The 17,549-nt window shown below is 39.0% G+C and overlaps 2 protein-coding genes across 2 annotated transcripts in view; one reads left to right on the top strand and one right to left on the bottom strand.

Annotated features, from left to right (window-relative positions):
• The first annotated feature begins 10,972 nt into the window (after positions 1-10,972).
• Positions 10,973-16,799, top strand: atic (5-aminoimidazole-4-carboxamide ribonucleotide formyltransferase/IMP cyclohydrolase). The gene is made up of 15 exons (XM_079462163.1): positions 10,973-11,117; positions 11,239-11,365; positions 11,843-11,986; positions 12,378-12,466; positions 12,724-12,875; positions 13,637-13,793; positions 13,893-14,018; positions 14,278-14,385; positions 14,463-14,548; positions 14,642-14,731; positions 14,826-14,951; positions 15,362-15,454; positions 15,586-15,768; positions 15,852-16,007; positions 16,346-16,799. Exons 1-15 carry the CDS (start codon positions 11,102-11,104, stop codon positions 16,463-16,465), a joined length of 1,773 nt encoding a protein of 590 aa, XP_079318289.1. The 5' UTR covers positions 10,973-11,101; the 3' UTR covers positions 16,466-16,799.
• Positions 16,774-17,549, bottom strand: part of fn1b (fibronectin 1b) — a 22,949-nt gene continuing 22,173 nt past the window's right edge. Inside the window, exon 46 of the mRNA XM_079462162.1 lies at positions 16,774-17,477. Coding sequence (XP_079318288.1) covers positions 17,394-17,477 — 84 coding nt within the window. The 3' untranslated portion in view covers positions 16,774-17,393. The remainder of the gene's footprint in view (positions 17,478-17,549) is intronic.

Raw genomic sequence — 17,549 nt, 5'->3', positions numbered from 1 at the left:
AAGTTTATCATTACAGCCTGTAAACTTTAGTGCTCGTCTAGTTGACAGAACATTAAAGGTCTTATCACCGATTATTGGCTTATTTTGCGGTCATTATCGCGGCTCGGCGGTGATCACACAGAGAGTCTCTTTCTTTCATCTTGTGCTTGAGTCAGCAGTCTTTCTATCACACCTTTCACTGGAAATACTGTACATACAGGTGAACATGGCATGTTACACGGCACATATGTGTTCGGAAAAACAAACTGTACTGCAGGTTCATCGGTGGAACACAAAGGAAGATACTTTGAGAAATGTCTCAGTGGTTTTGTATTCATAGAAGTCAGTGGGGTTGAAACGTTCTTCAAAAGATCTTCTGTTGTGTTCTGCGCTAGAAAGAAAGTCATTCAGGTTTATGACATGTGGATGAGTAAATGATCAAAGAACTTTCACTTTTTTAATGTTCTTAGCATTTGGCCTCGCATTGACTTTCATTGAAGTACAGAAGGTGTCATGTCAAATCGTGTCAAAATCTAATTCAACTGAGCAAATGGCACTTGTAATCTGGTTTCATTAAATTTGGTTGTAGGTCTTGTTTTATTGAAATCGGGCTGGGGGTGTCCTGTATAAAATACTGTGGTGCTGAAAGTAAACACATTTAATTAAGCAGATGGAAACTCATTTGGGCAAACACCAGTTTTCGCAAAGAATATCACTGAAAATCTCCAGACCTTCATCGCTCTTGCTCTCTACACTTTATCATATTATATGTTGTGTGCTTAGTAAGATTTGTGTTGGAGAAAATGAAGGTGTGATTCCTCATTAGAATGCAGATGTTTTATGGATCATAAATAAGCCAATCACCGGCAAAAACAGCATTAAATTGAATCCAAAAGCATTACTAACATTCTTTCTCATAGCACGAGATAACATGAAGAGGTGTAATGTGATTGTAGAGATAGATCAAATAATCTGTATCTGATGAGTTTATATTGAGATCTTCAATAATATTGACTTCTGTAGACTTGACAAATCTTTTGTGATATTAAAGAGAAAGAGAAACATTTCCACGTGTTCTCCTTTTCAACTCATTGTTGTCTAGGATAAATAAAGGAGACATTAAAGGGATCTCATCTGTGATGTTTTCTCGGGGATAACTTTGTGCAGGTTAATGTCAATGCACCCCGTTTCAGTGTACCTGCCTTTGAAAAATGTTTGTGTGGTTTCATCCAATACATTACAGTAATTATTCCTGTGAAGAAAACATCTTTGAGAACATCTCTTGCCTGGCACTGCATCTAAACACTGATAAATGTCCGGCTTTTATCCAAATGCCAGAAAATGACGTTATTTATCAGCGTTTTTGTCCTCGATTTGCACCTTTCAGTGTCACTCGCGCTGTTGAATTTAATATGTTTTTATCTGGCTGGACCCATCAGGTCTCATAAATTCATCAGAGATTGTGCATTCAATTATGCGGCTTTATTATGTTGATCAGTTTCACTATGGCTACGATCGCTCTCTGATGTGTCATTATTAGTGCAGATAAGACGACTTCAAAGATAAACGTGACACTTCCCTTTCTCCAGACCTGAGAACTTAGCTGGTTCATTGATACAGAGCAGGACATTCTTTTGTTTTGCAGCAGGTTTTCCAGTAACTTACTTTAGATGTAATTTACATAAACATTTTGTAATTTATAAAGTTTAAATGTTTTAACTAGAAAACTAAACAAAAATGCTCATGAAGAATGTCCTTTTGCAGTGTAATGCCAGTAATGAGACCAGTCTCTTCTTGCTCATTTTAAATATGGAAAGTCAGAGCGTTTTAATTTAGTTTAAAGTAAGGTTTGACTCAAATTAAAAACAGCACTAATTGGAAAAAAATGAAGTAGTAATCAAATCTACAGTAAGATAAAGAAAAACTGCTGCAAAATTACAGCAAAGTTTTACAGTATAATACAAATTACTACATATTGTTGTAGTAAATATGAAAACATATTACATTATTTACCGCAGTCTATTATAGGTAATACTACAGAATACAACAATGTGTCACAATTACTATAATAAACGACTGTATTTTACACTTTACTATAGAAAATATTCAAGTATACTACATTATTTATGACGGATGATCAATTTACTATTGTTAATGAATACAGTTAATGAAAACTAACAATACTTTACATTAAAATGTTGTAATTACGATAACATCTTACAGAATACAACAATTTACTACAATTTACTATAGATGCCTGGACATTTATTTAATAGAAAATCTTTCAGCTGCTTCCTCGTTTCTTTTAGTGTTTATATCAATGCAAATCAGTTTATTTTTCTACGATGACATCAAATTTGTAGCTACCTTCATATGTTGTTTGTGCTGTTCTTTGATCCATATCCTTGCTTTGAAATCTTGTTTGTTTTTATGACATTGTAGAAGCGTCTGTGTTCATATGGTGATTTTAAAATGATGATTAAAATATCACATTTAATTTGAAACTCTTATGTAAGGCAACCATAAATCCCTCACAAGGGAAAACATCAAGTTATCATCAATAAAGTGGCGTATTTGGAAAGGTGTGATGCATCCTTGTATAGAAATATGTCCTTCGGTTAAAAAGGAAGCTTAAACTCATTTTTAAAAGTGACAGAGTTCAAGGTGCAAGCATACTGGATAACACCTGTTTGATTTTTCCACGCAGGTAACAAGTTTACACCGGCCGGGAACGTGTGAGCATTATGACGGTTAATGGGTATCCTTTAACAAGCAGGTATTTTACGACCCCGCACAAGGGCCTTATTGTGTGCTCGTAGATAAACAACCAGTGTTACAGCCATCACACACCAGCAGACATAATTACTTTCACTCTGATATCCCTGTTATCTCTTCCTTTAAGAGAGAAGGCTTTGAAGTTCTCCTTTTCTTCCCACCTATCATCTGGTCTCTGTCCCGCTCAGTTTAATCTCTCATTATCGCCCTATATACAGATGAACCGAACCACTGTGTATGTGTTAATTGATGTCGTTTTTTCAGCAGTGGATTACACGGATCTCCTTTGAAGAAGCGCAGGGCCTTGCATATAAGGTCAATGAGGAAGTGTCCGAGGACATTAGCACACAGTGAGTGAGCCCTCATTGGCTAATTTGTCTGAGAATGGCAACCTTTGGTTACTACAGAGTCAGAAGGCTTTCAACTTACTGAACAGGGAAGTGATGAGGACCTGCGACTCAATAATGGACGTGCAGGTTAAAGGTCACTGTTGCGGTCATTTTCACAATGAATCTGAACCATGAGTTCCCGCCAACTTGAAACCTCACCTTTATACTGTTGAATATTTCAAAAGTTGAAACCTTTTATGCAACATACAGTATAAAAAACAAATCATTTACTTCTATTCATTTACAATATGCACAATTTGGAAGCTCAAGTACCAAAGCAAACTTCAACGTACACTTGATTTATTTACATTTATATTATCTTGCATCAAGTTGCCTCAATGTATGTTAAGTAAATTTTCAACATCGCAAACGTGTGAAAAGCCTCGTGCTGAAGCATTTAGCAAATGCTTTTATCCAAAGTGACCTCATAGATTTCAAATAGCATTAAACCGAGTACTTATGAGGCATACTTAAAAATACTTGAACTTATTAGTATAAAGGACTTAAAGTATGCACATTTTTCTGAGGCAGTATAAAAGAGCGTTACGTTCACATTATACGTTAATGTACATTTTTTGTGATTTTAAATGAAGTATACTTAATAAAAAGAACTTGTTCACACATTTTTGTGAGGGGAGGAGTGAAAGAGCCATTTTCATTATGTTAAGGTTTTAACGTGGTTTTCAATGCCCTGCTCAACACACTTTGAATTAGTTCAACTGAAAGGGTTTACTCAAGTAAAGTCTGGCATTCTAAACCAGAAGCGAGAAAGCTCCTCTTTAGACATTGACCTTTCATTGCCTTCCTCTTCTGAAAGCTTAATCTGCACATCCTACAAGAGGCTTGACCCCAGAGAACAATGCACAGCAGCCCTCTCTATTCTTCCATCGGCAAACTCACACGTTCCCTCTAATGACCCCAGAGAATTGAAGACTTCCCAGACAACAACCGTGACAGCTCACGCCACCCAACACGCCCTGATAAATGATACAGGCGTTGTGTGTGAAACTGTGAGGGCAACAGATGTGGACACCATCTGATAAATACTTCAATCTGGCCTTGCTGCCAGAAAAGGAAAGCTTATTTTTGTGAACGTCAGATCGTTTGAGTGTAGAAAAATAAGACCACGGATCTTTATTTCAGTCTGATCTGTTGTGAATTTATTTTGGGGGTACAAATGTGTACAAATACATACTATGTTATTCCTTTGGGACAACAAATAAGGCCATGAATCTGCTTATTTTAACTTTAATCTGTCAGGATGTTATACATCAACATTCTCTTCGTAAAGCTGTTCTTTGTGACTCTTTCCTCCGCGTAAATTTGATTTACGATGTTGGAGTAGAAGTCCGTCTAGTTTCACACTTATTGACCTGATAGATGGAGGTTATCGAGTTAAGTAGCCTAACGGTTTCGCCTTGTTGAAATTATAACACGTGCCAATTTAGCACTTCACCGCTGACGTCGAGATTTGACTACTAAAGGATCAGGAAATAAAAAACAATCAATTATTCAATCAAGCTGACAAATTTTATTCAATTCCTCGTAAATTCTCCGGGAAACAAATGGCTTTTTGGTGGCAGCGTTTCGATTGAGTTCCCGTGTCACCTTAGCTGTGATCAAATGGAGGCCGAAGTCTCCAGAGCTCTTATTGGATGACATTTATCCCTCGCAGACGGACGGCTGCATTAAAATATGAGATATGGAAAAGCAATGAAGTCGATATTGACTAAGTTCTGACTGGATCATTATATCATTCATGACCACACATTGCCACGGCTTCAATTTTCCAGCCAGCTGTCCTTCTATAAAGACTACAAAGCAAGTATTGCTGCATTTACAGACACTTAATCCAAAGTCCCAGTGAAGTTAAAAATGACAATTCCTATTTTTTCATGAAATATTGCAGCGCTTATTGTAAATACTTTATCAATGAGAGTCATATTCTTTTTTTAAATTTTTGTGCCCTTATAATCTTTAATCTTCTGCCCGTTAAAATCTGAAAATGCACTTCCTGCCAGTAATGACAATGGGCGGAGCATCCGTTAACTCCTCCCTTTCAACTGTCAGTCTGCTGCTAGTTCTATTTCAAAATCCAACGGCTGTTTTTATACATCCAATGAAATCCCAGAGAAATAAGAAAGCCACGCCCACAATTTGTAGGAAATGCATCGTAATATGGAAGTAAATACGATTGCAGCGTCCGGTTCACATCGGAGACTTTGATGTCCATTCAACGTATATGTTGTATTAGTAACATATGATATTATATAAGTGTTTCACAGAGAATCAAGGCCTGGCAAATTCAGATTTGAGGATGGTCTCTTTATGAGCCAGAAACCTGGTAAATCACACCTTGAGGACGTCTCCCAAAACCTTGAAAGTCCCAATGAAACTCCAGTAGAGATGAAAGGCGTCGGTGATGTCAGTGATAGATGCTGTCGGGTTAATTAACTGGCGGCCGATTGGACCTCGGGTTAATCTGTGCACTGAATTGACAGGTTGTTGTTTATCGCTCCAGCCTCCTCTCTGCATCCCCCCGGCTTCTCTTCTTCATTGTTTAGAAGAAGACGGTTCAATTACTTCATATCTTGTTACAAGGTAAATCAACCTCAATTTTCTATTTAGAGTCACATTTACTGCAAACACTGATGAGAAATGAAAAATCTTACATCTGCTTGAACTGCATTCATTTGTATAAAGTCATTAATGTATTGAGTGTCAAAATCTGGTCACTTAAAGAAGACGACCAAATCATGTGTCTTGTTGAGGAGAGAGATGTAGTTAATGTAGTGATCAGTTTATTCCAATAGTCTTAAACTACTCTATCTGTAGTTTGTGCATGTTTTGTTTTTATATTTTGAGTCGTTTGTACAAAAAAAGAATAGTGTGTGCACCTTGAGACAAAACAATCAGCTATACTTTAAGATATGTCAGTTTGTGTTGTTTTTGATCAAGACACCGCTAACATTTAAGTTAGTGTGTACTAGAATTGTATAGTTTTATTTAATGAACACTGCATTTAGGAATTTATAGTGTGTCTGATATTTGACCTGTGTTTTGACTTGCTTAACCTTATATGTTTAGCTTATGTTAATCAATGTTTTCTTGTACAGCTGCTTTGTAACAATGAAAATAGTAAAAAGCGCTATAGAAATAAAGCTGACTTGACTTGACTAGGCTTAAGCCCTGCCGGAAAAATCCCCCCATAGAAGAATGGCAAGAACTTGCTGATTTATTTATGACTTCATGGAAGTCACTGGTAAAACTCTGTTTACTGTGCAGAGCTACAGAGAGATGTATGTACAGTCATGTGTGTGTGTGAGATTTCTCCCTCCCACCATTTGTCAGAGCACTTCACCTCGTTGCTGGAGGTTGTAATCCGGTTTGTATCCATCCACTCGCTCTAATTACACCCATTAAAGGTGTGCTGTTCATCTCATTCAACATCTTCACTTCATCGAAAATCCTATATGCCAGTCGAAACATTTTATACACAACAATCAGCCATTAAGGTTCATTTAAACATATACATTTGGTCAAGAAATGGTAAGTGATGCTCGCCGCCTCCAAGGCCTTCGAAAAAGAGCAAAACCGTACATCTCAATGATATTCACATCTGTGGATATGGCACATCAAAACTCAATACACTTTTTTTACACAATAATGCATAGGATCTGACATTTTTGCCAGATTTATAATAGCACAAGTGATGTTTTACTCATGTTTTCAACAAGCTGTTGACCTTAAACCAACATCAGGCATCAAAAACTGTCAATTATCAAATCTTATCGAGAGTTATTGTATAAATCAGTATAATAAAAGCAAAAAAAGACTTACGGAAAAATACATCTAGCAAAAACTCACTTCCATGCATTCAGTTTGGTTTCCGCCATTATATCAGCGATAAATACCACTTAATATTCACATCAATTGTTCTTTCTGTCAACATCCCAGAAAAACGCTTAATGGAAACGCTTACTGGTTTCTCGCAGTAATCATGATAAGTGATACCATAAAGCCATGAATGTGCGTGTTTGTGTATGCGATGAGAAGATGAACGGCGTCCCAGGACGGATAACAGCACGTCAGTCTACAGTTTCATTTGTCTCCATACTCCATCAATATGAAGCAGCTGTCACGGGCCTATTTCAGGAAAATTAAACGGGCTTACGGTAAAAATGTGAGGTGAGGGCGGGTGGGTACGTGTGTGTGTGTGTGTGTGTGTGTGTACTTCAAACAGGAGATTTGATGGAGTTTTCAGTTGTTAATAAGTTAGTTACAGAGTTTGGCGGTGTAGATCTCAGTTCCACACATTCTTGACGTCTCTTCTCAAAGTCTCATGACAGACACATTTGTCACATTTCAAACTCTTTTTCTTATGATATGTAAATTCATTGATGTCTATGATAAATCATTTCTTTCTCTATCGGATTTGTGTGTCTGTAAAAGTAAATAGCGTTGTGTTGAAATTTGCATTTCTGAGATTGATTGGTTACAAAGCAGTCTCATGCAAATGGCATCTCTTCTTTTGACACCGTAATGGCTGTAAATTGATGAAAACATCTCGCTGGTTCTACAGCAACTGGCTTGACGTGCCTTAGCCAAACACTTCAAGCTGCCACATCTACCCATCAATCACCCGCGGCCCCCCCACCTCGTGTCCAAGCGCTCGTCCATTTTAATCAGCTAATTCTCTCCTTTGCCGTAACCCTGTTCACAGATACAACACCGTGTCTCTTCACATCTTCCCCTGGGCTTAATCTGCTTTAATGAACTCCTGATCTGACAATTAGACACAATCACGGCCGATCAGAAGATAAATAGAACCGTCTGGTGCTGCTGGTGCTTTAGCATCACGTGCTAAAAGATTACAGGTGCAGACGGCAAGGACAAAGCAAGGACCGTGTCAAGCATCTTTTCTAGGAGGAAAAATCAATGTTTCTCAAATGTTCTTTGACTGTATGGCTCCATAAAGTTGCTCTGTAATTTAAAAGGTTCTTATGGGGAATGAAAATGGTTCTCCTTATTTCTCCTGTGAAACCAATGTCTCCTTTGAGTTTCAGAAGAGAAAAATGTGTCAAACTGAACTCAAGTCAATATTATTGAGGATCTCAACATGAACATCTCTTTAGATTTACCCAAATTCAGCTGAGAAGTTTTTTTGCTGCTTGTCCAATTTGATTAATTTCAATCCGTTAAATCAACATAAATTGTCACAACATGAACAGATTAAGTTCATAACTGAACATGAAAAATCATGTTGGCACTACATAGATTATTTGTGTTGTGTTAACATATAATTGTTATAACTGGGCAGAGGATTTATATTTCATAAATGAACTGAAAATCTGTTGGATTAACATGAAAAAATGATATTCATCGGTGGCACATAATGAAATCATGCTGAGTAAACAACTTTATTATGTTCAAGTTGCCAAATTTATGTTTGTTAATCAACATCATTTTTATATGTTAACATTTCATATTTTCATTTAACATTCTCAACGTTAATAATTAATGTGACAAGAACCTCTATCAAGATATGAAGTTAAACAAGCTTAACAGAATTGAACTTCATCTAAATCTCAAAGATAAATGAACATTAAACCCGGCAAGTGTCTCTCTTGACTGATAAACACATAAAACAACACGCCATAGAAAATAACTCAAAATACCGTTTTACGCAAAGCATGCTGGGAAATATAAATCCTCTGCCCAGTTATAACAATAATGTGTTAACACATCACAAATAATCTATGTAGTGCCAACATGAACGGATTAAGTTACATAACTGAACATGAAAAATCATATTGTGACAAAAATGATGTTGATTTAACGAAATCATCAAATTGGACAAGCAGCAAAAATCATAGTTTTCGGTGTGGGACCGTTTGGTTCGCTTTGCATGAGAAGCATCACATTCATGTGATCAAATGATGGAAAATACAGTTTGCACACAAACAGACTTCGACCTCCATACCAAACGTATAAATGAGCTTGAATGACTTTTACATGGAGTAATGTCACATCATGTTTAGGCCGCTTTCTTGCTTACCTCAGCGTTCCGCCAGACCTTGACTCAACACACTTGTGATGCATTTAAGAGCATCAATAACACCCAACCTGCTTTGACCCTCGCGCAAATAAAAACTTATCGATTCCTCAACCTCCGCAAAAGACACTTTTTGTGAGCCCTGATGAAACACTTTCATCTAATCACTTGGCAAAATATAAAAGAGGAATATGGGTAAAGGAATAAATAAGCAGTGTCGCCGGAGAGATAGAGTGCACACCTTTAGAGATGAAATGAGTCTGAAGCCGCTGCAAATCAATGAAATCGATGCAATCAACTTAACTGCTATAGGTGACGCAGATCGGCTCGCGCTCGCGCTGCACTCGGTTCACTTTAATTAAATGACTACAGTCGCGAGAGAGCCGGGTTGGCACGAGACTAATCACTAGAAGAACAGCGCGAATAAAGTCATTATGACTCCACAGAGCTGAAGTGTTTTCGGGTTTCAGTCCACATGTATATGAACGCAATCTGAAGTGAACTCAGACCTCTTTATAAAGTGTCAATTACTGTCCCCTAAGATCCCATTGGTTTGTTCTGATTAGTCTTTTCCCCTGTGACGTCAGCTTCGGGGGCTGAAGGTTTGTGGTGAAGTATGATCCTAAGATATGTACCTTTCGACTTCTTTCGATATCAGGTTATAAATATATAAATGTAAATACACACGCAGTCTGTGTAATGAAAGTCCACCAACACGAATCAATAGATTATATTTCATGACTATAACACGAACTGCGGCAGACGATTGAATCACTGAAACTCCCTTTAGTCTTAATTCTGTTCGTTTAAACATCTCACTACATTGACGTGATGTGTTCTTGAAATGTTACAGAGGACAAGAACAGGTTTGAACTTTCACAGATCAGATGATTTGAGCTGAAAGAAGCTTGTTCTGAGTTTAAATGTGTAAATCTGTTTGGTATCTGATCTCAAGATTGATGCTGTGTGTAAATATACATTCTGTCAAACCACTTATAGCCCATTTCATTGCTTTGCTGCCGTGTGGTCGTCCAGATCCACTGTGCTCCAAATGCTCCAAAAGAACACACTGTGTATTTTTCAGTAGGTATTGAAGAAAAGAGGAAATCATATTTGATTCTGGAGAAGGCATCTTGGTTTTATTGAAAAAGATCAACTTGCTCTCTCTTAGCCGGATTAGTGTCAGGTGTGTACACCTGTGTGTTGGTTAGTAATAAAAACATATTGTGCTTCTCTTTGAAGTTTGTGTCAACCATCAACTATTGTTTTCATTCAATATAAATGTGTGACATTCTTCCCCAGTAGGCCTTCAATAAACTCATAAACTATATATCGCTTCTGTTTAAGACATGACATTTTATGCTTAAGGTTTGATGTTTTATCTTGTGCAGCGACACTTTAAGTGTTTATTCGAATGAATCAACCTCTGTTGGCTACAAACAAACAAACAAACAAACACTGGATGAAGAATAGAAACCTTCATGAGACTGACGGACTGTGGAACGATCAGCGGGCAACGGGCGCCCTCTAGCGGTGTGGTCAAAAAGATGAACTTTCTCTAACTTTCATTTACATCTTTATCATTTAAAACATCCAATAACCTCGACAGGTAAACAAGTAAACGGCAAGCACTCTAAAAAGAAACACGTGCTGTAATAAGTGCATGTAAACTCCGAATTGACCGTTAAATGGATAAAACGTTGCGGTTTATATCCGCGTGTTTTAGTTATAAACTGTAATCATATATAATAAATAACTCGCACTTCTTTGTGGTGAATTAAGTGGGCGGATACGTTCATGTAAACTATATTTCCCAGCATGCATCTGAACTTTCATTTCCACGTGTTTGGTTAGCAGCGCGCGGGTGCACGAGACACTTCACTGCTCTGCTTTACTCTGCACGATGACGTCTGAATTGGGTAAAACGCTCTTTTCTACACGCATGCGTCACTTTTATTGTGTTTACGCGCCTGGAACGAGTTTAGTTGTGTTTGTCGGTCTTGTATGTGACGTCAGACTGAAAGCTGCGGTGTGTTTCAGCTGTGCTCAGTGTGTCGGATAAGACTGGACTGGTGGAGTTCGGCCGGCGGCTGGTGGCAGTGGGTCTGTCCCTGGTGGCCTCTGGAGGCTCCGCCAAAACTCTCAGAGACTCCGGACTCACAGTCAGGTCACACACACATCACGCACATCACACACACACATCACACACATCACACACACACGCTTCACACACATCAGACACACACACACACACATCACGCACACGCTTCACACACATCAGACACACACACACACACACATCACGCACACGCTTCACACACATCAGACACACACACACACACACATCACGCACACGCTTCACACACATCAGACACACACACACGCTTCACACACACATCACGCACACGCTTCACACACACACATCACAATGTGACTCGAAACACAAATGTTCAGTGGGTTTATGGATATTGATAAAGTATAATTGAGTCCTGCACGCTTTTCTTTTGGAGCGGAAACTGGTCACCATTTACTTTCATTGAATTCTGAGTATTAGGAGAACTAGGCTAAATATCATGAGATGATGATGATGATGATGATCTCTTTTATTCATTTCTTCAATCATGTGATGCTTTATGTGACACAGGGATGTATCTGAGCTCACTGGGTTTCCAGAGATGCTCGGAGGACGAGTCAAGACACTTCACCCCGCTGTCCACGGTGGGATTCTGGCCCGACAAACTCCTTCTGACAAAGCTGATCTGGAGAAACTCGGGTTTAGTGTCGTCAGGTGATCATACTAAAATCTGTATTTTCACATCCGTGTTCCAGATACCGTGGTAATGCCATTGTACTTTCTGGAGATCTTTTGTTTTCTTGGTTAGGGTCTATTATGGGATACCAGTGATCAGAGACATCAGGTTTAGTGGCGACACAGTATAGTAATCTAATCAGCGTTCATCTCATTGATTGGTTCAGTCGAGTACAAAGAGCTTCTTGATTGGCTGCATGCGGTCAGAGTCCTGTAGTGCATCATGTGATGAGGTCATCACGCTTACTTCTAGTTCATCACATATTAACGCTTAACCGTTTACTATTGAATAAAGATAGTGTGTATAAAAAAACAACATTAACATCATAACTCAATGTTGATGTTTGTAAATGTTTTTGTTTTTTTAAAGGGTGGTGGTTTGCAATCTTTACCCGTTTGTGAAGACCGTTGCATCACCCAGTGTGACCGTGGAAGACGCTGTCGAGCAGATTGATATCGGTCGGTACTGATTTACAATTCCCTACAGAAATGAACGTTTTATATAAACCAAAGCATCCAAACCTTTTTCCCTGTAGTTATGCTAATAACGTAGTACTTCACTTTCAGACGGGTGCTATGTAACCATTTCTATCAAGGACATTTTCATTTATGTATACATCAGATTTGGGGGGGAAATTGGTCCATATCTGTCAATGTGATTATGACCTGAACATATTCCTGACCGTCTGTTGTTTTGCTGTGACCTGTCACATTAGGTGGAGTGACTCTTCTCAGAGCGGCAGCTAAAAATCACGCCAGAGTGACGGTGGTTTGCGATCCATCCGATTATGATGTCGTCATCAAGGAAATGGAATCGTCTGAGGACCACGACACCAAGGTTGAAACTCGCAAGACTCTCGCGCTGAAGGTCAGTTTGACGGACTCCTGCGAACCTCAAACGCATTGATGCGTTTTACAGCTAATAAACACGTGCAGTCCGTTTCTCTATAGAGAAGCTGAAGTAATGTCGGACTGAATCATGTTTAAACATGTACGCTGAAGCTCAATTGAGTAGTTCATTCAAATCTTTTTCTTCCACAGAAAGAGTCAATGTGTGCTTCAGATAAAACAGCTTGGGTGCAGTGATTGACACGTGTGTTTAGCTCGGCTCTGTTTGTTTGAGACGCCTCATATGACATGTTAGTGCATGTTCTTGTGACCTTCACCCAGGATTATCAATTCTGTCATCATTTGTTCACAGTCATATAGTTCAGAAGCTGTTTGAGACACTTTCAACTGTGGAACACAAGAGGAGATATTTTGAGGTTTTGTGTTCATCGATGGATTGCCAGCGTTCTTTTAAATGGTTAACAAGTAATCAAATGACTTTATATTTTTCTAGTTAAAAACGTTATATTCTCTTGTCACGCTGTGTATAATACTTTTCCCATTTCATGAGTTCATCCAAAAATGATAAATCTGTCATCAGTTACTCGCACTCAGGTTGTTTCACATCTTTATAAATAATTTTCTGCATTTTAAATGATTTATTATTGTTTTTTATTGTGTTAAACGTTTAGAAATGAATGCCTTCAAGGTATGATATGTTTGTTTTGCATATATATTAATGAAATGTGTCGATACAAATGTTTTGTGAGGATCACCCATTTATCAATTGTTATGTCTCAGGCCTTCACACACACGGCTCAGTATGACTCGGCCATCTCTGACTACTTCAGACGAGAATACAGTCGAGGGATTTCCCAGCTGCCCCTGCGCTACGGCATGAACCCGCATCAAGCGCCCGCTCAGCTCTTCACGTTACGATCGGCTCTTCCGCTTACAGGTGAGGGACAGGCTATCATTCACCGCTCAACTCAATGAACTGGTATGCTGTGTGCACACGCAGACGCTTGATGTTCTTCTGTGTGTCTCTGTCTGTTAGTGCTCAATGGATCTCCAGGTTTCATCAATCTGTGTGACGCTCTGAACGCCTGGCAGCTGGTGAGAGAGTTAAAAAGAGCTCTTGGGATGCCTGCGGCTGCTTCCTTTAAACACGTCAGTCCTGCAGGTACTGTATAATCACATACTACATCAAAAATAAACCTGTGATATGGGTGAAAATGTTTGTCTTGAATAAATACGAATGAAAACTGGTCCCACAGACCCAAACACCACACAGGGGTTGAAACTTTTGCCTCTCTGTTTAAAACACCGCAGGCCACTTTATGAACTGTATGTGGGTCAAAGTCAAATGACATCAAACTGATATTTATCTCAGAATCCTAGCTGATGACTTGTAGCTTTAAAGATTTGCCGTACTGTTTTAGGAGCTGCTGTTGGCGTTCCGTTGAGTGAAGAGGAGGCCAAAGTGTGCATGGTGAATGACATGATCCCAGATCTCAGTCCTCTCGCTACGGCATACGCAAGAGCCAGAGGTACATCATCCCTCCAAAGATTCCAGCCGTATGCACACACTCATTTAATCCTTAAAAACAACGCCAATGTCTTGTAGGTTCTGATAGGATGTCCTCCTTCGGAGACTTCATTGCTTTGTCTGACGTCTGCGATGTCCCCACCGCCAAGATCATCTCTAGAGAGGTGCGTGTGAATGAGTCCAAAGAAATCCTAGAACTCACTCCAACGTTTTCAGATCACAGCTGGACGTTTGTTTGTTTGAAATCCCTTTCACAGGTGTCTGATGGTGTTGTTGCTCCGGGTTACGAGGAGGATGCACTGCGAATTCTGTCCAAGAAGAAAAATGGAAACTATTGTGTCCTTCGGGTCAGTGGCTATTGGCAGTGAATGCGACCGCTTGTCTAATGTTGGTTGTGTTTTAACATTGCTTTCTACTACTAAAGAGGATTCGTTCCTGCAGATGGATCCCGAGTATGAACCAGATGAAGAGGAGGTCCGGGTGCTGTTTGGTTTGTATCTCAAACAGAAGAGAAACGGTGCGATCATTGATAAAGAGCTCTTAAGCAACATTGTGTCTAAGGGGAAGGTGAGAAGCAGTCAACTCAAGTCCTTTTTCTTGATTTCACAGGCAAATATGAATACTTTTCTTTTGCTTTTATGTTTTAACCTCCAAGAATAGAGATTATGTGGCAAAGGCTGATGTGTGCACCTTAAATCTCTGCTTTAATATAGTTTCCAGTATTTGTTGCGTTTTTTCTTTTTTTTAATTGCATTACAATATCATCGAGATCACAAAATTTGTGTTTAATAATATTGCGGATTCTGGGTGAGATTTTAAATTGTAATGAAGTAGCATTGCTTTTATGCTTTAAAAGCAACATTAGTTATTGAGCAAGTGCATCAAAATTCACAATATTGGTTTTGGTATGATGATGATGTCGTCGTCAGTTTGACCGTAACGTCGTCTATATTATACATCCGTTTCTGCCATCACAGCTCTCTGAAAACGCTCTGCGAGATCTCATCGTGGCCAGCATCGCCGTGAAGTACACGCAGTCCAACTCTGTGTGTTATGCAAAGGACGGTCAGGTATCCACAGACATGCAAACCAACCAAATATAAATGTATAATGTTGGATTAATTATAGGTTATGAAAACATTAAACACGAGATTTGTATGCTACATTCTGGTTAATGTAGTTTGGTCACTGTGTGTATCAGGTGATCGGCATCGGTGCCGGACAGCAGTCACGCATCCACTGCACGCGGCTCGCAGGAGACAAAGCCGATAACTGGTGGCTCCGGCATCACCCGCGAGTGCTCTGTATGAACTTCAGGAGCGGAGTCAAGCGTGCAGAGATGGCCAACGCCATCGATCAGTATGTCAGTGGCACCATTGGAGAGGTATTCAGTGTTATATTAGCCCGACTGTTATTGGTGTGATTTATGAGTATTTGAATGATCGTTCATGTGTGTTTGATGATCAGGGTCCAGATCTGGATCTCTGGAAAGCTCTGTTTGAGGAGGTTCCTGAGCTCCTGTCGGAGGTGGAGAAGAAAAACTGGATAAGTTCTCTACAGGCTGTGGCTCTCAGTTCTGATGCCTTCTTTCCATTCCGGGACAACGTTGATCGTGCCAAACGGGTAAGATACATTTTTGGTCTTTGTTTCTTTTCTTTGTACACTTTATGTACACAGTCGGTGTCTTGTATACACTGATTCACTCATTTAGTTTTTAAAAATGTATAATATTTTTGTGATAAACTTATCAAACTATGGAAAAACACAAATGTAACTGAGAATTATGCTGTGACTAAAAGCGTTTTCCTGAATGGTTGTCATTTTTCAATACCTTGTTTTGAGAGGTAAATCAATACTGCATTAATGCATTTTCTCATTCACTGTCAACAAACGTGAGACGCATCAATGTTTTAAAAACAAATGTTCAAATTTGAATGATGAGTTTCTGTGTGTTGTTTCAGAGCGGTGTGGAGTACATCGCTGCTCCGTCGGGCTCTACCGCCGATGAGATCGTCATCAACGCTTGCAATGAGCTGAGCATCACTTTAGTGCACACTAACATCCGTCTCTTCCATCACTGAGAAGCTTCCAGAACGTCTAGTTTGACACCAGCATCACAGACGTCTTTCAAATCTGTAACTGTTAGTCTAGTGCTGTTGTTTAAACCCGATCACAAAACCTGATTGACGGAGCTCTAATCCTCATAGCATGTTTACATTTCTGCAGCTCAAACGGTCGAGAATAAGGTTCAATAAGAAGCCTGTTTCTCTCTTAATAGTATGATAAAAGCTAACGTTTGCAGCGTGAAATCATCTTCTACTGTAACACATTACTTATTGTCTGTAGTGTCTCTTGAGCATTATGTAATAAATCAATTACAGCACATTCGCAAAGGTACTCTTGCAATTTATTTTCATTTGTTGACACGTCATGGGTGTTTTTGCTTAAGAACCTTCTTCCACACGACTTTGACTCGTATAAATACAATGATGGAGTTATGTTGACTTTAATCGAAGGAATTTAACAGTAGTGGAAACTGGCATCAACGGTGAAATACGACAAACATAATATACTATACAAACCAAACACTGAATGAAAGGGACTCAAAGAAACTAAGAATTAGACAAAAATTACAATGTTTTTTGGATTGAAAGTAGATTTTTTTTTCAGTGCAGACTTAATAAAAAATGACCATGGAAAGAAAATCTCAATGAACAAACCAATACCAGACATGCTTCTAGACAGTGCTTCATATTTAATGTGTCATTGACTCCGTGATGATGGTGTGATTCCTGGTAGAATTTAAAATCTGTGGCTAAAAACAAACCAAAAAGTCTTCTATTAAATGTACCTAAATTCCTATGCGTTTTGTGATTAATGCAATGGCAATACAGAAAAGTCTTGTTTTTAAACCGCAAGAGAATACAAAAAGATCAATCAAAGGCTTTAACCAATAGCCAATGAGAAACCGTGAATGAATTCATCTGTTGATGTGAAAGGAGGTCCAGTTTACTCTCTGGTTTTGGGATTGTGACCGGCCACGGCATCTGCGAGAAGATCCGGTCGGAGACATTCAATGGGGCATTGAATGTTCTGGAAGAATAACCAGAGAAGTTTTAGCTACCAAGACAGAAATATTCTGAAGACCACTGTCAGACCAAAACC

The sequence above is a fragment of the Barbatula barbatula genome (genome assembly GCF_947034865.1).
Source record: "Barbatula barbatula genome assembly, chromosome: 8".
Taxonomy (NCBI): Eukaryota; Metazoa; Chordata; class Actinopteri; order Cypriniformes; family Nemacheilidae; genus Barbatula; species Barbatula barbatula.
The sequence above is the reverse complement of the archived record's forward strand: the minus strand, read 5'-3'. Positions and strand labels throughout refer to the sequence as shown.

What these genes read in the sequence shown, in the direction of transcription:
- atic (XM_079462163.1), top strand. An exon ending in ACATTGTGTCTAAGGGGAAG is followed by an intron (nt 14,952 to 15,361) that starts GTGAGAAGCAGT and finishes CTGCCATCACAG; the next exon opens with CTCTCTGAAAACGCTCTGCG. An exon ending in TCAGTGGCACCATTGGAGAG is followed by an intron (nt 15,769 to 15,851) that starts GTATTCAGTGTT and finishes TTTGATGATCAG; the next exon opens with GGTCCAGATCTGGATCTCTG.